Source organism: Glandiceps talaboti, chromosome 13 (genome assembly GCF_964340395.1).
Source record: "Glandiceps talaboti chromosome 13, keGlaTala1.1, whole genome shotgun sequence".
In the NCBI taxonomy this organism is placed as follows: domain Eukaryota; kingdom Metazoa; phylum Hemichordata; class Enteropneusta; family Spengelidae; genus Glandiceps; species Glandiceps talaboti.
The window spans coordinates 6498481-6522486 of record NC_135561.1 but is presented as its reverse complement, the minus strand read 5'-3'; the positions used below and the strand labels follow the sequence as shown (position 1 = coordinate 6522486).

At 34.7% G+C, this 24006-nt stretch overlaps 1 protein-coding gene across 3 annotated transcripts in view; it reads right to left on the bottom strand.

The window, feature by feature from the left end:
* LOC144444533 (uncharacterized) overlaps window positions 1-24006 on the bottom strand; it is a 67906-nt gene that overhangs the window by 4421 nt on the left and 39479 nt on the right. For all 3 annotated transcript variants that reach the window (XM_078133979.1, XM_078133981.1, XM_078133980.1), the window contains 29 exons: window positions 23130-23462; window positions 22476-22589; window positions 21538-21645; window positions 20557-20922; window positions 19709-19877; window positions 18218-18495; window positions 17495-17634; window positions 17045-17207; window positions 16555-16674; window positions 15401-15766; window positions 14835-14945; window positions 14004-14360; window positions 13312-13428; window positions 12352-12462; window positions 11998-12096; window positions 11000-11107; window positions 10299-10409; window positions 9884-9991; window positions 8926-9039; window positions 7997-8368; window positions 6848-6964; window positions 5774-5881; window positions 4949-5056; window positions 4167-4308; window positions 3424-3543; window positions 2613-2662; window positions 1781-1946; window positions 831-1117; window positions 439-575 (listed from right to left, as the gene is read on the bottom strand). In XM_078133979.1, coding sequence (XP_077990105.1) covers window positions 439-575; window positions 831-1117; window positions 1781-1946; window positions 2613-2662; window positions 3424-3543; window positions 4167-4308; window positions 4949-5056; window positions 5774-5881; window positions 6848-6964; window positions 7997-8368; window positions 8926-9039; window positions 9884-9991; window positions 10299-10409; window positions 11000-11107; window positions 11998-12096; window positions 12352-12462; window positions 13312-13428; window positions 14004-14360; window positions 14835-14945; window positions 15401-15766; window positions 16555-16674; window positions 17045-17207; window positions 17495-17634; window positions 18218-18495; window positions 19709-19877; window positions 20557-20922; window positions 21538-21645; window positions 22476-22589; window positions 23130-23462 — 5000 coding nt within the window. The remainder of the gene's footprint in view (window positions 1-438; window positions 576-830; window positions 1118-1780; window positions 1947-2612; window positions 2663-3423; window positions 3544-4166; window positions 4309-4948; window positions 5057-5773; window positions 5882-6847; window positions 6965-7996; window positions 8369-8925; window positions 9040-9883; window positions 9992-10298; window positions 10410-10999; window positions 11108-11997; window positions 12097-12351; window positions 12463-13311; window positions 13429-14003; window positions 14361-14834; window positions 14946-15400; window positions 15767-16554; window positions 16675-17044; window positions 17208-17494; window positions 17635-18217; window positions 18496-19708; window positions 19878-20556; window positions 20923-21537; window positions 21646-22475; window positions 22590-23129; window positions 23463-24006) is intronic.

Below are 24006 nucleotides of genomic sequence, written 5' to 3'. Positions count from 1 at the left end.
TGACTGTACATAGTATGTACGTTACGTGCATACATACATACATACATACATACATACATACATACATGCATACATACATACATGCAGACATACATACATACATACATACATACATACATACTTACATACATACATGCATAGTTACATAGTTACATACATACATACATACATACATACATACATACATACATACATGCATGAATGCATGCATACATACATACATACATACACACACACACATACATATAAATGTGTTTGATATTCAAACCATTGATATTATATTCATTTTGTGAATTATTTGTATGATATATTGAATTACATTATTGGTGCTTGTCAACTTTTACAACAGAATTAAAAAAAAATATCAATAAAATTGTCCATTAATAAAAATTGTGTTCTAGGTACTGACTGTACTGATTTATAAAATGTTTTACTTACATAGCATATACCAAGGAATCCATCTTGGATGGCGACACAGATCATACTATCAGTATAACCAATATTCAAATAATCACAAACATCATCAGGTATTATCGGAAGCTTTGCTTCTTGAAGTTGGGATGGAGTTTGCCGACCTGTAAAACATAAGGATACAGAAATCCATTAATGAGACACTCTTTGCTAACAAATTTAACCAGAGTGTGACATTTAGATGTTATTCCCAATATATTTCTTCGTTCAGCCATGGAAAATATGAGTGACCTTTGGGGACCATTGTCACTAAAATTAGTTGTCCAACCATAAAAATGCTTTACACTGCACCATTCACAATATGCAAATATTCACAGACACTTCCTAGCAATTTGCTGATTAAATATTTGTATACACACCTGTTTCCCATGTTACTCCCCAACCAGTTATCCAGCCATAAGAACCTATGGGGAACTGCACACCTTCTGGTGCAAGGCAGGCTGGTCGGATATTGTCATTAAACCTTACAGGTTTTTTAAGTTTCAGTAGTGCAATATCATATGAAAATGCTTGATGTCCACTATACTGTGGATGGATATGGACCTCAGACACTCTATGTTTTTGTAGCGGGATAGTTCCTAAGTTGTGCTTTCCAATTAGGAGTGAGATTTCTTCAGGTTTAAGATGCATCACACTCCCGAGATATCTGCAAGATCAAATGATAAGAGTGAATGTTGTGGTTTCTTCCGATCCTCTTCTGTCTGAGATTTATTCCACAATACAATGTAGTTCTCATGTGTATAGAGGTCAGTAAATTATGAGGACTGAGTCTAGTCCTTAAAAGGGGACACCACTCCAGGAAATAAAGGCATTTTCATAAACTATGGGTTTTGAAGAGTCATTTCATGACTTTGCATCACCTACAATTACTTGCAGAAAAAACATCAAGTTGATTTGACTGTTGCATCATGGGTCTTAGTAGACATGGATATGGATTAGATGAACACTGAATAATCATGACTCCTAAGTGCTTACTTCCTTTAGATATGCATTGTTCATCTAATAAATATTCATGTCTTCTAAGACACATCAGGCAATAGTTGACCAGTGTGAGAAAAAATAGAGGTGAACTAGAGTTTCAATTCATAGTTTGTGTATATATTTTTCTTTTCTGGTGGAATAAATTTCAATTTCAATTTCAAAAAAAAAAAAAAATTAGGTGTTTATTGTCAACTGAGCAAAATTGATGTGAAACATGAAATGACTTAAAAGAAACCCAACGTTTATGAAAATACCTTTATGTCCTAGAGTGATTTTTCTCCTTTGATGCTAATTACCCTCGGATTGTGCAATAGCTGAGTTTACTTACACACAATGTGCTGCAGTAACAACCCATTCATTACTGATAACAAAACCACCACACCAATGGCCTGGATCACCAATTAGCCCTAATGATACCATCCAAGGCCATTCTCCAGCATCAGCATCTTCACCACCGACTATTCTATCCTGGCCAGTAGATGGTACCCCACATTCTATAGAATTGTAAATAAGAATTGATAAATTATTAAAGATACTCACAACATTTGTAATTCTAGAAATGTTTATGGTAAAACTCTAAATCATATCTATCTATCTATCTATCTATCTGTGTATCTATATATCTGTCTGTCTGTCTCTATATGTCTATCTATCTATCTATCTATCTATCTATCTATCTATCTATCCATCCATCCATCCATTTATCTATGTCTGTCTATCTGTCTGTCTGTCTGACTGTCTGTCTGTAAATCTATCTATCTGTATATCTGTCTGTCTGCTGTCTGTCTCTATATGTCTATCTATCTATCTATCTATCTATCTATCTATCTATCCATCCATCCATCCATCTATGTCTGTCTATCTATCTATCTGTCTGTCTGTCTGTCTGTCTGTCTGTGTCTGTCTGTCTGTCTGTCTGTCTGTCTGTCTATTTAAATAAAACTAGAACACAAGCCACTTTGTGCATTCACCTCTATCCTGCTGTGTTAACTATGATCTGATTTTATATAAATTGATGTTTGCTTTAGGTAAATTTTGTGTAATTTGTACACTCACTGAATATAAGATCTCATCACATATTATGCTACTTTAAAACTTACTATTAAGATGCTAAAAATCTAACAAATTTTTGTCAACAAATATTAAGAAATATTACATACCGTATGGCGTACACTCAATTGTTACTAGTTTTCCACTTGGACATGATTCACTGAAAAGTGAAAAAAACAACAACATTACTTTCCGTTTGATTCAAAATGTGTTAATGAAAGGACATCAAGTATGGGTTTATATGTAATTGTGGTCAGATACACTATGGTATGAATGGAAGGAGAGCCTTCCCTCAAGAGTAAGAGAGTAACCAGATTTAGATTACAAATGGTTTGATTAAAAAAGTTATGCTTGTTTATACATGGAATGATATATTTCCAATGATATCATTGAAGATGATGGTGATTACAATTGTCAGCATCCATACCTTCTTAAATTAGTAGTTCCTTATGGCGTCAACTCTTTGAACATTTCTTGTGAAGGGATTTTATTAGCACAACTGTCTGTGTGTGTGGATGTGTATGTGTAAACAATTTAAAGTAAAAAAACCACTGGACTGATTGCCATGATATTTGGTGGATATATGACCTTGGATGTCCAGTTGAGAAAGTGTTCAAATCAAAATGATCTTATCACCAGTGTGTGATTTGGGTAAAAAAATGTGATTTCTTGGGTAAAAAACTTAAATTTGGTGGGAATGTTCTTGTGGTGTATAGATTAAGAATTGTTCATGACGTTGTGATTCTGTCAGTGATATGCAAATTATGTATAAAAATGTGTCTTCTTGGTCAAAAGTCTATAATTCCAAAATTACTAAGCAGATGGGGCCGAGATTTGGTGGGAAAGTTCTTAGGAGTGTTTAGATTAAGAAGTATTCATGACATGATGATCCTTCGTGTTCAAATGATTATAGACACTCACCTGTGTTCAACTAATTCATGAAAGTAATTGTGCTGTGCAGGTAAGTTACTCTTAAACGTAGCATATGGTGGCGGAGTTGATATAGGATTAATGGCTTCAAATGTTGTAGCTGTGGCTTCACTGTGTAGAAAATAAATCAACATCTCACATAAATATTTAGTCATTATATATTACAAATGAATGTTATAATTAATATCTATAAACATAAATGAACATGAAACATATGCTTGGGTAATGAACATTTCTACTTGCAGTCTAAAATGCCTTGTACATGGATCCACAAATTTGAGTCATCTCGGTGTATTGATGATGTTGATGAGATTTTGACGGAATTTGGGATTAGCTTCCAAGAAATGTTTTGATATATGTATAGAAATTTTCATTGTAAGTATGAATCTAGCGTTAATGAACATTCATTATCACATTGGGTGTTTACAAATACTAGTATGAAACAATATTTTATGTGGTCAAAAATTACAGGTAACAAATTTTAATACTGTGTTTGGAACAAAAGGGTTTACCAACACAGGTGAATATCAAGTTCACTTGAAGAAAAATGCATATCACAGTTATGCAAACATATGGCAAATCATCAATTTCAATATCTAAATATGGGGGTTGTATGTCCTGTACTGTGACTACAGAGGACAAGTCTTTCAACTTTGAGATGTTAAAGAAAACTGATGCACAATGTAATAATTTACATAATGAAATAACTGTGAAATGTGAGATTTCAAAATTACCTGTATCCCAGATAGCGACATATTTCATCGCTATATTCAGACTGCCATTCTGCCTCACTAGAGCACATTAAGAGTCCGGTTGCATTGAAAGTATTTACACGAATGACATCCACAAATTCATCACTTAGTGTTACTGCTTCAACTGTAGAGATGAGGAAATAAATACATGGTATTGTGTGAACGTTTTCTTTATGTTAACACACTTGTAAGTTGTATGTTTATTGTGTATAATGTCAACTGAGGCCAAATCTGCCAGCAATAAGTTGGGCTTGTAGATTAAATCCTCAAAAAGATAGGAATGCCACTCTCACTACTAGGCCAACTGTACATTAGGCCAAAAAAAAAAAAATTATCTTGTTCTGGTCAGGGTAAACTTTCTAAAGTGGTGTGATGATGCGAATTTTTTTTTCTTTCCCTAATTTTTTTTTTTTTTTTTTTTTTGCAAATTAGTAAATACACATTTTTTTGACACTTTACATACTCTGTTCTATCATATTTATCTCTTGAAAAACTTCCCTTTTCTTCGAAGCAGTTTAGGCTTTGTATTTAAGCAGTCTTGGCATGTAGGGTAGATTTCAGCTGCTTGTTCTCCTGATATCAGGAATAAATAAGGAACGGGAAAGCAAAAATTATCGGAAAAAAAAGGATCGATGCGAGGGTATTCAGGGCACGCGCGCTGACCAGAACCAGATATATATATTTTTTTTGGCCTTAACATATGATATTGTGACACTGATACTGGGACAGTACACGAACATTAATGTTTTACAAATAATACTTACCACAATCTTGTTCATCTTCTGTGAATAAACAGTCATCAACTCCATCACAAACACTATTTGGGGAAATACACTTGTCATTTTCACATATATAGCTGTCCACCTCACAATCTGATGAAAAATAAGAAGTTGGTCAGATTTGAAATATGCTACAAATCACGTCTGCAATTATCATTTATAAATGATTATACACTGTGCAAGCCAATTTATTGTCTTTCTACAGAAAATATGGATCAAACACATTTTGTACTCTGCCCATTTTACATCATGACAACCTGTGTCTATGTCACTGTGGTTCTATGGTTTTCGAATACGAGTCAAAATGTTCAAAATCGACATTATTTTTCCAGATTTTTCTAAAAATTATGCTTGAGGAGGTATAATTATATATTATTCCAAAATATTTTCTTCATTTCGCTGGAAATTACTTGCGATTACTTGTGATCTTGGCAATTGCCATTATGAATCATTAGACTGTTAGATCACTTGTATTTTCCTTGATTATTGAAGACAGAATATTGAGGAATAATATCTCTAAATTATTTCAAAAATTATAATTGAACAAATTTTCAATAATTTTCCTACTCAAGTTTGTATAGTGTCCACCCTAAGTGTAAACTTTAAAAAGCCCCGATATACAAAATCATAAAATCCACTGTCAGTTATTTGCTTTTCCTCCTCTTTTTTTTCCTGTTATGTACAATTTCTGGTGAAATAAATATTTTAAAAAAAGAAAAAAAAGTTTGCATGTTTAGAGTAACTGTTATTAATAAGAGCCTCATATTTTTTAAACAAATAAATAATATCCTCATATCAAAATACACTTACCACAATTTAACTCGTCACTGCTATCATCACAATCATGTGATCCATCACAGCGTTCACTTAGATATATACATTCACCACTTGTACACATGAACTCATCAGACTCGCACACTGTAAGAGAAATGAATGGCAAATCAAGTTAGAGTCATCGTTTGATTACCATCAGGGTTTAATTGTAAAGGGAAGGATAGGAAGGATATCTATAAATGAATTCACTTGATTTAAAAAAAACAAACTTAGATGTTACACAAGATAAAATGCATCGGTTTCAATCACTTTCTCTAATCAGTATGGCGTTAGCATTGATCAAAACTTGGGAGATTTGACGTATAAGACATATTTCAATTTCAACAACAGTAGAAGAAATAAACTTTTCTCATTTATCAAACAATATGAACTTATAAGGTATCCTGCCCCTATAAACAGATGTTAATGTATGTTTATGTGCTAAAGGAAATACTAAATTGTCAAATTTTGAATATTTCACTTCTTTCTCAGTTTCTAACCTCAAAGTTTTGGTTCTCTCTGCCTGATTGGCTAAAGTCAATGGGCACAATTTGGACCACTACTGTGCCCCAATCATTTGTATAAATGGCAATCTGGTCAAGTGATTGTTGTATAAAGTATTCATACCTGTGCACACTGACAATAGAGATTGTATTGTATACTTCCATGTCAGTTGATATCAATGGTTGTATCATTATAGGTATGTGCCTGTGTAACACACTTTCTGCACTATATGTGTATCACTTAATCGTGAAGGTGACTTTAAAGTGTACACTATTTTTTTTTTTTTTTTTTTTTTTTTTTTTTTTTATTAATACAGAAACAAACGAAAAAGAACTACAGCACATACGAGAAAGGAAAACACAACACACAACCAAACAAACAATGCTGTCCCTAGCTACAAAAAAAAAATAATTTAGACCAAGTCATGGTAACTAAAGAATCTGTTAAAGCAAACTTGAAGGAAATACGTTAGTTGAGATTATTGTTGGATAAAGTGTACACTATTATAAATACTGATTTCATATTTTTATCCCAAATTCTGATATTCAAACTCGAAAAGATGCTCACCACAGCCGGCCTCTTCTGATTCATCCGTACCATCATAACAATTGACGACGTCATTACATTTGAATTCAGGTTGAATACATTTAAGTCCACTGTCACATACAAAGCCAGTATCACATCCTGATGAAGTAACATATTAAAAGTTATTGTTTGCACGCAAGATATATTACCATTTATGGAGCATACACACACACACACACACACACACACACACACACACACACATACATAGTATATTACCATTTATGGAGGAAATGTACATACAGACAGACAAATACACAGACAGACATGCTCATAACAGCCATAAACAAACAGAAATGACATATACACAGACAGACATGCTCATAACAGCCATAAACAAACAGAAATGACATATACACAGACATAACAATAAACGAACAAATGACATAGACAGAAAAATACACACAGACATCGCATCCCACAAAACCATAAACAAAAAGAAATGATACACACACAGACACAACACCACCAAAATAAATTGGCACACATTCACAGCAGTAAACCTTACATTCAATTGCAAAAAAGTATATTTAAATTTGATATCATATTAGAAGAAGAGTCTTAGAAAGCTAACTATGAAGTGGAAGTGTAACCAGGTACAGGAAGGAAGTATGAGTGGCTAAAGAAGCCATTTTGGAATTCGTATGAGACAACCTTACATTTTAAAGGTGTCCAGCAGATCCACGGATGAAATACTAGGTCTGCAGACAGAGAGGATTTGTATGTACCAAGGCATAGGACCCAATTCTTTAAACAAAGTTTTATGTATAACAGGGTTAAATTGTGGAATAGTCTGCCCAAAGAGGTAAATTCTAGCTCTTCGCTTCAATCATTCAAAAGAAATTGCAAGCGCCATCTTCTTAATAACTAGGTTGGCACCCCGTTTGTGTGTTTCTTTTTGTGTTTTTAGTCTATACCTGTTACGTTTTTGTATTTTAGCAGTTGTCTGTTTAATTTTTATCATGTTTAATGTATATAGTGTAAATTTTTTTTTATTTGCTCAACACTGTGTGAGAAGAGCCATTTGGCTCAACAGTCTATCGAGTTGAAATAAAGGCTAATAATAATAATAATAATAATAATAATAATAATAATTTTGAGACATCTTTACAAAAATAAACCTGTACATACGTGATCCAGTTGACACTGAGACAATGACTTTAAAGCCTTTAAGATTTAACAGCAGATTGCTTCCAAATCTCATCCACATTTCATTTCCAATCAGTTGGAAACCATGGGCTTCATTTCCTGAGTAACTGCCGACAACAGAAAGCAAGTCCGAAGGATCATTACCACCGCCAATGATCAAGAAATCACTCGAATCGGTCAAAAATTCGACGAAAACTACTTCCAAATATTCAGCATCAGGAGGGCCGTGTATTATCCATTTACAGTCGACTATGCTTGGGTAATTGGCAGGGTACAAAGGTGATGTGATTACAGCTGCTGAATTGCTGTCTACGTTTACATCTCCCCCACAAAGAGTTAATCCTGGATTTGAATCTGTTGGTGAAAAGAAATAGTTCCAATCACATCTGAGTACATAGAACTGAATTTAAGGTTAATGAACTGAAAGCCATATCATCCAATAATTTGAAAATGCTACTCAAAGCCAATCGTTTTAATGATCCATTTTCTTTCGAAAATGGAGTCTGTGTAAATGGGTAAAAACAGAAAGATTCGAAAACAGTGTTGTGTAAATGACTGAAAACACTACAATGCAAAAATAGACATATTTAACCTCAGGAATCACCCATCGATGATGTATGTGTGTGTGTTCTACTGTGTTGTTATGTTTATGCATGTACAACATCATTTTGGGGTGTATTCGTTGTCTCCGTGTACACAGTCAAAATCATTTATTTGCTGTTAAGTAAACACATAAGAACGCATTAAAACGAAATCGATACTATTAATTTTTATTATTTTTATTTGAAAACGTTATCATGTAAATGCAGCTTTAAATCACTAATAAATGTCAAATGTGCAAATATTCAGTTATTAACAGCAACCTGAGATGATTCGTACAGTAGAAAACAAGACAAGATAACAGAACTTACCACAGTGCTCATCTTCATCACTACCATCTTTACAACTGATAATGTCATTACATTCTAGATACTTCGGTATACACATTCCATCACTCTTACATTGAAATTCATCTGCATTACAAGCTGATATATAGATAAATAAGACGATATGATTAAAATCTTGACTTGTTATCAATACTTTGCATGACCTGTTCTAGCTTACAATGCCACAAAAGAGGAAAAAATGCTTATCAGTAAGATCAACTGAGATAGGGGCATCGAACAACCCAATACCTACAATCGGCTGATCATACCGCCACCTAGTGGTCAGCTGTAACTATGGAATTTGTCATTCTGATGAGAATCGTAGACCAAGACAGATAGAAAGCTCAATGCTAAAACCCAATTTGAACTGTTTGTGTTTTATAACCTGCGTAAGTCAAAGCCTCAAAAGTTTAGAAATATGTATGACTTATAGAACATGGATACTGAGAGACACTGAAATATATTTTAAGACAGAAATTTCTAATATGTATCAAATAAATTCAATAACATATACACTACATGCCATCAAACATCATAATAGATTTGAACACAACATGTTATGAACAAATTGCTCCATTGACAGAAAAAGGAGAGACACTGAAAAATATTTTAAGGCAGAAATTTCTAATATGTATAAAATGAATTCAATAACATATCACACTACATGCCATCAAACATCATAATAGATTTGAACACAATATGTTATGAACAAAGTGCTCCATTGACAGAAAAAGGAGGGCACTTCTCTTTGGGACTCTGCATCACTGCATGGTTTCAATAACCTACCTATGTTAAAATATAGACAACATTAAACACTTGCACAATTGCTTTGTAATTGATATTAATTGGGTGTTAATGGTCAATTAATATCAATCTTACAGGGAAAAACATACTGACAACCTCAACTTTATGAAATATAAGTATTTGAAAACTTTCAACTTACTGCAATTAAATTCATCACTTCCATCAGCACAGTCGAATTTACGGTCACACACCAGGAACGATGCTATACATTCATAACTACGGCATGTAAACTCATGTTGAGTGCAAACTGAAATATAAACACATACAAATCAGTTTTGTCATTCTGTTTGACTACTTCAAAATAGCTTCATCTCCTTGTGATGTTAAAGAACGTAGGCAATTCAAGCTTTTCTGTACTGTAGTAATAGGGATTTTTTGGCACTAGATTTACTTTAGCTGAATATACACAAAAGATTTTTCTGTGGAAACAAGTCCTTGTAACATGCTTCACAAGTTGTGATATTTCTCTGTGTTTAATAAATAAATATACTTTAAGGATAAACACAATTATTAGAATATAGAATATGGAATATAAATATGAAATGGTTTTTTACCATCACAGAAGTTTTCATCACTGCCATCACCACAGTCATCAACGTCATTGCATCGTTCCCAGAATGCAATACAATTTTGATTGGTACACTGCCATTGCCAGCTTTGGCACACTGTAATCAATGAGAGTCCATGAAAAAGAGTTTAGCATAATGACTCTCGGTACCTGTGATAGCTTTTGATCTTATAGAGAGTCAAAATAAAACAACAAAGTAGACTTGCAGAATATCATTTATAGCAAATTTCGCAAGTAGTCCATTCAGTTGATTGTTATTGTCTTTAGTGTTAGAATTTCCTCTCATTTTAATGATAATGGTATTCAAATAATAATGTAAAGGACAATATAATGTGCGCTGATTGTAATATTGAGAATTTAATACAATACAATACAATACAATACAATACAATACAATACAATACAGTGCAATACGTAACATTACAATAAAATACCATACAATACAATATGATACAACACAATACAATACATTACAATGCAATATAATACATCTTTTTTGTCCCAAAATAACAATTATAGACATGCAAGAATGAATGTTCATGGACTCTAGATTCATACGTAGTCATGAAATTTCTACTCGCAGAGTTAAAAAAGATTTCACGAATCCAAGATTCACTTCCAAGATATGTTTTGTTGTGAGTAGAAATTTCATTACAAAAAAAATAATAGGCATGGAATGATACTTACCACAATTTTGCTCATCTCGGCCATCAACACAATCCTGTTTGCCATCACATCTGTAGTTACTAGTGATACACTTGCCATCACCACAGTCAAGTTGGTGATCAGCACAAACTGTAAGGGAAATTAAAGTTATTACAATGCAAATAACAGTATGATTCTTTTAAGATTAAAATATATTATATAACCTACCGGTACTTCATACTACCCAAGAACAAAGCTTGGAATATTCTAAGACCCTTGTCAGTATTTGCTTTATATGTTGAATTGTCTATACCATCATTGCTTGTTTCACTACTTCTCAGACTCTCCCATGCTGTCTGTCTGTCTACCTGCTCATGCCTCTCTGTCCTCCTACAGTATCCTTATATTGTGCTGCATGTGTACCGCCCACTGTGTCTGTCTGTCCATCTGCCCTCCTACAGTATCTTTATACTGTATGTCTTGTGTACCTCCCACTGTGTCTGTCTGTCTGTCTGTCTGTCTGTCTGTCTGTCTGTCTGTCTGTCCAATAATCTCCTACAGTCTGTCCACCTCCCATTGTCTTCCTATCTGTCCATCACTCATCCATATCATTCCTGATAGTTGAACTCAAGCAATTTGACCATTTTATTTTGGTCGCCATTTTGTTTCAATAAACCATGTATTATAATTGTTAGTATTATTATTCCACCTCCCATTCTGTATGTCTATCCACCTCGTCATGTCTGTTGCTTTATCCATCCCTCTCTCACTGTCTGTATTTTCTGTTGATCTGTTCACCTCTCACTGCCTGTCTGTCTGTCTGTCTGTCTGTTGACCCATCTCTTACCACATCTGTCTCTGTCAGTATATTTCTTCATTTCTCAAGAAGTATTTGCAAAGATTTTGCTAGAAGGCTTTGGAACTCTGGTAGCAGACTACGTGATATAGCAGTAAAACGCACAGAAAAACACAGCTACACTTACTCCCTAGCTTCATAAAAACACTGCGTCCCATATATTTGTTATAATAACAATACTTACTACAATCCTGTTCTTCATCACTGTTATCTCCACAATCATTGATACCATCACACACCAGCTGACTAAAAACTTCTTCATCATTATCACATTCAAAATATGCTGCAAAAGTACAAACAATGCAATGACTAAATCAAGTATGTATTGATATGTTGATGCCAATATGTAAGTCAGTAAGTAGTCATAATCACCACCATCACCACCACCACCCCCCATGACCACCACCACAGCCACCACCACCACCACCACCACCATCATAATAATCATCATCAACGCTTCAACCACAAACACCAGCACCCCTATAACCTCAAAACTCAAATGTTATCAATACATATGTTATCTAGATAACAAACTTACAGCAATCTATTTCATCATCTCCTGACGGACACTGTTGAACACCATTACAGAGATCTCCTCTGGCAACACAGGGACCGTTTATACATCTGTACTCCATAGTAGGGTGACATGCTAAAAATGACAATAACAAGTATACCTTTATCAAACCTGTTTATCATTTACATTAGAAACAAGACAGGAATTAAGGTACAACACTGGACTAACTCTACAATGGATGCACACTTTGTATACAAGCTTAGGGAGTTAAAGTTAGGTTAGGTCAAGGAGAGGAAGCGTGTTAGACTCCCTAGCATTAAGTCTCTAACACAAACTTAGCTTGCATCATTGGCAAGCATGTACAACAGAGGTCCAATTGCACAATAGATACACTACTTACAGTCAAACTTAAGCAATAAACCACCCCTAGGGATGGTATACCAAGAGGTTTTGACCAGTGAACGAAATATATGCACGAGCGAAAGCGAGTGCATATATTGAGTTCACTGGTCAAAACCGAGTGGTATACCATTCCCAGGGGGTGGTTTATCGCTATTATATTATACCAGTATATTGAAAATATCGGAAACAAGATAAGACGCGACATTTTCTGGTTTCATCCCTGCACGGACTACAATGTTCTAGACGAACAGTGAACACATAAAAAATTGGACGCGTGCCAACCGTGCATTATCGCTCATTTTAGATGTGCTAGTTCGATGTCTAGACCAATCAGATCTCACGATTTGCGCCATCAATATTCTGGTATAATATAATAAGATGTTTACTATGGTTATAGGGTTAATGCATGGATAGGAATTGAGTTAGCCTCCCTAAAACATACAATTTGTATCTGCAATGGATGGACACTGTTCTACATGGGTGTTACATTTGCAATGTAGAGATATTTTCTATAGGACACAACATTAAAAAAATGCAGTATTTGGTGTAAATTGCCTGACAAAGAAACTGTTAAACACTTACTGCAGTCCATCTCATCCTCCCAGTTTCCACAGTCATTATTTCTGTCACAGAAGTTAGAGGCACCTAGACAGATAGTGTCACCACATGCATTTGTAGAGGGTGCTATCTCTTCACAAGCTGAAAAAGGTATGATAGAAGGAACTCATTATTATTGTAATAGTGAAATGTGAGGAGATCTACAAAAAATATAATTGATTTAACTGAATCTAGCATATGTCTGCAAAAATGGACACATTTATACAAATTATCATATGTATTTTTGTATTATACATGCATACATGCACACACACACACTTATGCACACACATATACATGCATGCATACTCACACACACATACACACACACATACACACACACACCCTAACCCTACACACACATTATGTAAGAATGATGGTAAATTTCATTTATGAGAATTCAGGCAGTGATACCTAATTACAGAAAACATTAATTTCTAGCTTATTATTATTTGTGCAAATAGATATTAACTTCTGACATCTACAAATATCATATGCTTTATACATTACAGAAAAACATGGGGCATATGACATTGATTGAGTATTGAAAGTTGCATACTACACATATAGCCTTGGAGACATATGAATAACCAGCATGCATGAACACAGTCACCGTAACAGGCGTTGCCATAATGGGACAGGTTACATGAACTATTGTGATTATAAATTCTACTCACTTTTGCCACTACCATCACTGGCTGTCAGAAAGAATCCCTTTTGTCGGGTGATATAGTCACTTTTAAACTTGATCCAGATTACATCTGTACTGGAAATGTACGGTGGTGGTACTTTATTGCCAGAGTACTGGCCGAAGATGACTGAATTGGGATCGGAAGAGTTCTCTCCAGTACCCAAGTTGAGAACATCAAATTTGACCTCTGTCTGGAAGTCTCTAAATTGTACGAGAATTTGTCCACCATCTTCGTTTCTCACAAACCATAGACAGTCAGAATTATCAGGGTAATATAGAGGGTAATTTGGAGTAGTGATGTTGATTACTTCATTTCCACTAAAAGCAAACAATTTGGAACAGTCTGAAAATCAAAAGATACAAATAAATACATGTCATTAAAAAATAGAGATACCACAGAAGTATTTAGGTACATTTAAACAAACTTTCTTTCATGAAACTGCTTTTGTCGTGGCTGGAAAAAAACATTTGATGATATCCGAGTTGAACTGTTTCAATAGGGAACTTGTAAATCAGCCATTTTGAATGATGCATCATGGAAATGACAGTATCTGTCCATCCATAAAAATGCACTCATTTGCTGTAAACAATCTGTCTTACTGTTTTTGTAACCACAAAAAATATGTAGTCTTGGTTAGCCCCCATTCTTGCACGAAGACAGAGGACTTGAGACTTAATGATCACTCTGGACTAAATATTCATGCAACTATATAATTTCACAGTCCTTGGCCTCAGTGCATGCTCAATTTGGGTAAATGATAGCCCAAGTATGTATTTCCTATACATGTCCTTGATTAGAAATAAGAATACTAATTACCATCACTGCAAGACTGCTCATCATCACCACCAATGCAATCTTCCTTCTGATCACATTCAAGGTCTGCATCAATACAAAGACCATTGGAACACTTGAACTCTAAATAACAATCTGTGAAAACCAACAAAACAGTATGTAAACTAAAATTTATTATGTGGGGTAATGATAATATATAATAATGACATCATGTCCATTTGAGGAAAGTAAAACTATGGGTGATGTGGGGTGGGAGTTGTGTTACTTTTGTAGGAAGCAAATGATAAATAATTAACTCTATCAATGCCATATCTAATGTCGATCGATTGGGCAACCCATTCATAAGTACAAGTAAATTACCAACCACTAGTACTGCCATGTTACTTTGATATACAGTTTCCCAATAGCTAGTGGTATTTCTATGGTGAAACCGTTTGTACGGGGGTTGGGGGAGGGGGCATTGAAAATTTTATAATGTGTCAAATGTGTGTGATTGGTAGCTGGATTCATACAATCACAAAGATTGACATCTCCTTTTTGCTTGCATGGATTCATATTAACTGTTAATGAAATGAAAGATTCTTTAATACCTGTCTCAGTGGCCTCTGTAAAGTGTACAGTAAATCCGTTATTTTCACGTGCTCCATCTGATCTGAATGACAGCCATACAGCATTACCAGTTGAAATAAACTTTGGTGGCGGTGTGTTTCCTGCGTATCTATCCAGCACAATAGACCCTTTATCAAAAGCATTGCGACCATTTCCCATCATAATATAGTCACAGCAACTCTCAGTGTCAAACGATGTAAATTTGGTGAAAATTTGTTTCCCGGCATCAATGCTGATTACCCAAACGCTAAAATGATTTGGGGCGTACAAACCACCTCCTGCTGGGAAAGCCAGTATCTCAGTAGCCCCAACCTCATTTAGTATTTGGCGCTCTTCGTAGAACTGTACTATGGGTTAAAATATAAAACCAAACATTGCAAGGATTAGTAATTTCTTTGTGGAATTAAAGCACAAGCTGCAACTGTGACATTTTTTGAAACTGTTTTGTTAGACATAAATGTAGCTGACATACTTGTAATATCATACGCCCTGAACAGTATTGAATCACCTGTGGGTAAATGATTTTGTATAGCTCAGTACACATAAAATGGTACGATAAAGCCAACCACTTAGATTGTTGGATCTGCACCCAAAAATCAGCACGCACAACATGATCACAATGTAAACCTGTTACTGGGTACTACCTATGGATAAAATCAACCTTCACTCAACATACGGTTGGTTGTCTGATTGAAATAATTTACTCCAGTTAGTACAGCAAGTACAACTTGGACGATATGAAATACAAGTAATGAATCAGATATAAACACATTATATGGACATTTTAAAACTAAGGAAAATATTACATTATGGTATATGCAACATGTCTTGTCTAAAACAAAAGAAGAAAATTCAAATTAACAATAACTGAGCAGTAAATATTTGCATTTAAAGGTCAAGTGCAGAGTAGGATGAAAAATGTCTTAAAAAAACAACCTCTGTACAAATGGGAAAAGTAACTTTTAAAGTGAAAACTTCAGATTTATATATTCAATAAATGATGATGAAATAAGTCGGTTTTAATCACAGAAAAAGTTGGTCTTGAACAAAGCTATGATTCTATGTCATTCTGGATCCAGTGATAAGATAACACAAATGTGAGAACCTGGGATTGAATCCCTAGCCTTTAACTTACATGTGCAGTCCATTTCATCACTACCATCATAACAATCTGAGTATGTGTTACAGACAGACCTCTGTGGGACACACCCTACACCATCCCGACACTTGAAATAATCATCTGGGCAGTATAGTTCTGAAATAAATACATTCAAACAATTTCATTGAACCATATTATTTCTATCTGAAAAAAAGCAAATTTCCTTAAAAATGATACTATATGATCTTGTGATTTAGTGTACAATGAACAATTGTGTCAGAATTTACATGTACATACAGGTATGCAATGATGTTTTCGGTATTGCACCGCCAGTGAAAATACCACTAGTATGTGCATGTACTGGTGCAAGTAATCTCTGGTACATAAATGTAATAAAATGCAATACTACACATGAGTATTGGCACCTTTGAATCAGGAAGTTTATCTGCCCTTCTTGCATTGGGTTGATACTCATGCCGATGTGTGTCTATTGGGGTACTATTATGATTAAAGTGAAACGACTTACCTCCAGCCTGGATAGCATCAATCCAATCTCTGACGTAGCTCACCTTAGCATAGATACCTGGGGAGTCAGCATTAGCACAGCCGTACCCCCAACTTACTACACCTGCTACGTACCATTTATCATCACTTGCAACATAACAAGACAACGGTCCACCACTGTCACCCTAAAAATAGCATATTACAAAGAACTCTTAGACCTCACTTATAATGTATCAAGACATTGGGTCCACCAATGCCACCCTAAAAAATAGCATATTACATAGAACTTTTAGACTATCACCTGCAATGTAAAAAGAAATTGGATCTACCACTGTCACTCTAAAATAGCATTATATGGTTACATGTAACTCTGTTTTTGAAGCAGCACTGTAGTTGATATAAATTTATTAACGTTATTTTTTCACCCACTGAAAATGCACGAAACCTTTTGTTTAATTAACATTGAACCTACCTGACAGGAATCGATACCACCTTCGGCATATCCAGCACACATCATAGCATCAGTAATATTATCCCTTGGGAAATATGATTGACATGTGCCTTCATTAATTATCCTAACCTCAGCATCATGAAGTACATCTGGTGAAACTCCTATAATACAATGTAATAATGGACAAAATATTAATTTAAAAACTCAAAACATGACACTTAGATATTATTCTCCAATAGTTTTCCTTGTTTAGCTGGGAAAATATGGGTGACCTCAGGGGCTTCTTTCATTCAGATGAGAAAAAATATGAGTGATCTAAAGGGGGCCTTGTCACTACGAGTCACAAGATGAGTAGTAACAAACTATTAGGTATTTTCCAGCAGAAATATTGAGGAATGAATATTAATCACACCTCCTCAATTGCTATTTATGAAAACTATAAAAAAATATTGATTTGGAGCATATTTCAAGCACTGCAAAACCAGTTATAACTGGTTTTGCAGTGTTTGAAATAAGTTCCAAATCATTTTATTTGGAAATGTAAACTTTTCAATGCGTAGAGTTAAACTGTAAAACTAGTTTTCAATTTGAATTCTATCAACTTGTGCAGAGGAAAAAAATATACAAACATGCTAATATCTACTTGTACAAAATGTAACAAATATGCAAATCCCACCTCTGTTAATAGTGGGGTTGCCAAATTTTGAAGAAAAAAAAAACATTGGAAATTTATCGAAAACTAACCGTGTTCCCTTAGCTTTCCCCAACCTGAAATTTTACAGGCTGAGTCATCAGGGAAGTATTGGGTTGCTCTTGGTACACATGCAGGACGTACATAGTCATTAAATTCAATCGGTGATGCCAGCTTGAGAAGCGCATAATCATAGTTGTGAGTTGGTGCATAACGAAGTGGATGGATGACTATCTCTGTTATCAACCGTATGACTTGGTAATCGGAGTCATCCAGATATCGGTTGATTACTCCCAATCGGACGAAAAAAATATCAACAGAATCTCCCTCCCTGTGTTTGGAAAATCAAAATATCTGCCGTGAATTTCATTACATTTGATATACTTACACAACTAAGGTTAAAGTGGCCATATGGATGAGAATTGGATTTTTAATTTGTAAAACAATTTCATCATCGCTGCCTACTTGAAAAATCAATGTAAAACAACATATTAAGCAAAGTCCTTGTTTGTAGTTCAATAAATGGCAAAAGATTAATAAATTTGTAAAGTCTTCGTTATTGTACGTACAATAACAAACGTTTTACACATTTTTTCAGCTCTTTGCAATGTATTGAGTTTCAAACACAGACTTGGTCAATGTTGTTTTTTCAAGTAGGAGGCCATGATAAAATAGTTTTATAAATCAAAAGAATCCAATTTAAATACTCATTCCTCATTCATATTGCCACTTTAGAGGTACACCCAGCTGTAACTGGAGTATAATTGTTTTTGATCAGATAACCAACAATATAGTCACTCAAACTTGTTAAAATACCAATAGACATTGTACATGCTAATTTGGGGATTGTATTCTTAAACAGTACAGTAAGATGAAATCATAATGCATTAGGGTGCTGATTTTATGGTATGGACCCAAAAACAATTTGATTGGATTTATTGCACTGTATCATGTGTATTACTGCACACACCCATTTACCCAGTGGTGGTTCAATACTGTTCAGAGTGTATGATATTATGAGTATTACTTAGTTATTGTATCTAACAAAACAGTTTCACAAAATATTTCAGTTGCAGCCAGTGTAGCTTTAAAAGAGTCTACATGTAAATCAGTTATGATACACAATACACACTGTAACATGACGGATTCTTTGCATTAGCAGTTCAAGTGCAACTTTACCGACTTGGTGAGCCAGCAAGTCGGGTGTCATAAAAATTGTTTGCATCTCTAAAGCTATTTGCAATGTTACTGATAATGGGTCAGTAAAACTGGTAACAACTGATGTGACATTAGGGGCTTCACACTTAGATATTGAGCTTAGCTTTGACTGATGTGTTATGTAATACTGCTTTATCACATTTGTAAATATTGCCAACAAACATTATTCAGTGATAAGAAAGATAAGAAACCCCACTTCCTTAGCTAATGGCTTGATTCTGTAATAAACACTGTATGACAGAGTTGGTTATGAAAAATTAATTTCAAGAAACATCAGTGAACCTATATACTGGTCAGAAACAAATGTTTTATATAACTCTACTTACACACAATGGGCTGCAGTTAGGAGCCATTGGTTATCAATAATAGTAGCACCACACCATTGACTGGTGTACCTGTATAAAGCAGCCTGCCATGGATATTCACCAAGCTCGGCTGGTTGGCCTCCAACAATACGAGCTCGACTCGGAGCAGCTGGTCGTGTACCACACACACCTGAACATAGTAAAATATACAGGTATCAAGTTATAAAAGAGCATCAAAGTTACTTATTTTGAGATATGATAGACAAATGTGTTTTATTTAAAGTGGAAATATGGTGCCAATATGCACATAAAATTTTAATTGAAAAATTGTCTTTGTGAATGACAGAAAAAATCAGGTACAATAATGTGAGTACCTTTAGGTTATGCTGTAATACAAGTGTAAAGTCAGCTTGTGTCCTTTTAATCACTTTTCATGGTACTAAGTACTAATTATTTTCCTCATGTTCGATAAATGAACGTGTGCTGGAATGATAAAATGTGTGAGTAAGCTTTACAGACTACCCGTTTGTAGAGGTTTCTGAAAATAACACACACAATTATAGCAATTTATAATGTTCGTTTCATAATAGTGATGGTACATTTCATATTGTGGTTTCCCACACTGAGGTCAAAGTGCGTTACAATTAGTACCCCTGGCATGGACCTATAGTGACACAACGGCCCTGTATACTTCCTCAACTCCCTGGGGAGCATACAATCCATTACTGCCTCAGTAAGTGTGTATGATCAAAGCATTTACATTGCAACCTCTGGTTTCCAATCGTAAAACCGGGTTGACTTTTTTTAAAATAAAAATGGATTTGGCCCCCTTACTGGTATACTGACAAAATAACATAAACTATTTATACCTGAGACATTGAAGAGTATGTATTCACTTCCATAACACACAGAAGGGTCGATAGATTCTGGTAAATTATTATCACAATCATATGGCCATGTGTACCCCATCTCTGCCAAAGGTCTTTCACATTTGTTCCTTGCACCCTCACAAAAACCTTTGCATGGTAGTAAGGGTGATCCGTCCTCCAGACATGGTGCATCAAACAAGGCACACATTAGTATGTCTAAATATGGATAGCACTCAGTGTTGGCAACACCATTCTCCATGAAGTCTAGGAATTGAGATTCATCCAATGATTGTATCAGTCTTTCTCCACTATACATTTCATATGGTGTAGGTACACGACAAACATCCACTGTATCTGATGAGCAACCTAATTCAAAAATTTAAAATTCATGAATTTTAATCTATTAAACTTCTTGAGAATGATGACTGATATATGAAACTAGTGAAAGATTAAAGTTGTTTCATGTCCTTGTTGACTGCTGAGAATTAAAAAGTTCACATGGGAAAACAATCATATCTTGCACATAAAAACCCACTGGGATTTCAGGTTACTTGTTGATGTCATGTTTCAATTATTGAAAAAACAAAAGAATGTACACTATGGCCACTAGGAGTGCTATTCAAAAGCTGGGGTTGAGTTGTTCCAAACTTAGTCACCTTTTCCCACTTTTTCATGACAAAAGAATTGCTATTCTTTGTTAGTCCAAATAATTCTGGTTCTGTAAGTTTTTGATAATGCAATATTCAGGAATACATTAAAGCTATTTTCCATGCATTTTTTTTACATGGTTTGCTTCTTGTGCTGCTAGTGATAGGATGAATGAACAAAACTTGAAAAAAAATGTCAATAATTTTTCCTGAAGAGTGTTACTCGTGTGTAATGCACTTCTCAAAATAGAAGTATTGAATTCTAGTTAATATTCTAACCATGAATACAGAAAGAGTAGTTTACATCCATATTTTTATTTGTAGGACTACTTACCACAATTTTTGCCTTCTCTACCACTGGGACAAGTACATGTAAAGTCATTGACCTCATCAATACAAGTGCCACCGTTTTCACATGGGTCATCTGCACAGTCATCAATATCTAGGGAGAGGAAAAGATCAACGTAATAAAAAATGAATATAAAAAATGAATATAAAACATAACTCATGAAAGCAGCACTACCTGTATCTGGGGTATTATTTTTTTTTGATCAGGTAACAAAAATTTTATTCACTGAAAATTTTTAAAATACCAATAATTAGACATTGCACATGTTAATTAGATGTCAGTTTTATCTACAAGTAGCAAAGTAACAGGTTAAAATTGTGATCACATGGAGGGGGGGGGGGCACTCAGTGATTTTGGGTGTTATGGGGAGGTACGATAATGTAATTGCCACTACACCATCTAGCTGTAAAGTCAGCAAATGGGTTGATGGTTTGACAAAGCTTGTTGAGCAAGTGAAACATTAATTGTCAGTAATAGGCCATTGCAGACTGCAAACAGGAAATTGAGAATACAACGCCCTCGCTCAAATTTGGGGTATCATCACTTCTCATAGTGCCATTTCTTAAGAGCTTTGTTCCTTGTATTACTATTAGAAGTGTAAACCAGGGATGATTTTTGCATTGTTGAGACTTCGAGGAAAGCAGCAGTGCTCTATGATTAATCGAGTAACCTATACCATGTAGACCCCCAAGGTACACACAGACAAGAATTTAGAGCGCCACCACAGACAGGAAGTAGAGCGCCACCATGGCAAATTTTGGAAAGGCCTATTAGAACCCTTGGTTGTCATACAACAACAAATTATTACTATCAAAATGAGTGACTATCTTACCACTCCAATCAAGTAGTCCTGCAAACTATACTCTACTATTCTATTCTCTGTCTTCATATACTAAGTAAGAAAATCAATCATTTACACCTACCATTTTCACAATCAGTGCCATCATATCCTGGTAGACATGTACATGTGTAACTTTGACCATTGGGATTGCATTTAGCATCATTTTGACAAGGCTTATCAGTACAACCTGTAATCTCTGAACAAAAGAAGAAAAACAGAATTGTTTTACTTATCAAGTTGAAGTAAGTAAGTAAGTAGGTAAGTAAGTAAGTAGGTAAGTAAGTAAGTAAGTAGGTAAGTAAGTAAGTAGGTAAGTAAGTAAGTAAGTAAGTATTAGTAAGTAAGTAAGTATTAGTAAGTAAGTAAGTAAGCATGTTTGTTTGTGTTTGTTTGTATGTATGTATGTATGTATGTATGTATGTATGTATGTATGTATGTATGTATGTATGTATGGTATGTATGTATGTGTGTGTGTAGGTATGCATGTTTGTATGTATGTAATATATGTATGTATGTATGTATGTATGTATGTATGTATGTATGTGTGTGTGTGTGTATGTATGTATGTATGTATGTATGTATGTATGTATGTATGTATGTATGAATGTATGTATGTATGTATGTATGTATGTATGTATGTATGTATGTATGTATGTATGTATGTATGTATGTATGTATGTATGTATGTATGTATGTGTGTGTGTATGTATGTGAGTTTTAACAAAAATGTTCTCACCAATACACTGAGAGTTTGAAGCATCCACTGGTAACACTGCGCAATCAACTGGCCAAGTTATGCCACCATCCTCCATGATTTCTCGGCAGGTTGATTCAACTTCTTGGCAAAAACTTCTACATGGTTCTCTGTACAAACCATCTGGTTTACATTCTGGTGCCAGCAATGTACACATAAACAAACCAACATAGTCATGGCAACCCTCATAATGGGCTGCACGATCAAGCTTCTCTTTGGCTTGACTACTAGCACGGGTACTCTTTGCATCAACTCCTTGTATACCAACATAGGGACGATAGATCTCACATGTCGGTGAAACAATGTCTTCACAATCTGTAAGAAAATACATTGCCATACATTAAAAATAATCCCAGAATAATTTATTTTGTAGTACAAAAAAATGTCTGGACATTGAGAGGACCTCAGAAATAAATGTTTTAAACTTTTGGTCTTAATTTGGTCAAGTTTCAAATGTTATCAAAATTAAGCTATATAGAATTAAATGATTTCAAATACAGTGTTAACTCAATTTTGGGAAAAAGATTGTCAATTTCCTGGAAAACGTAATGGTATTTCCAAAGGACCAGGAACTAAGTTTGCATTTGGCAAAGTTTGGACAGATTTGACCAACTTTAAATTTTGGAGAAATTGTTCCCCATGGTAAATTCTACTTTTAATTAATAGGCCTTTTAATAATTTGCCATGGTGGCGCTCTACTGCTTGTCTGTGTGTACCTTGGGCGTATACATGGTATAGGTTACTTGGTTAATCGTAGAGCACGGCTGCTTTCCTTGATGTCTGAACAAAACAAAAAACATCCCTGATTTATACTTCTACAGAATACCAAGGGACAAAGCCCTTGAGAAATGGTACTATG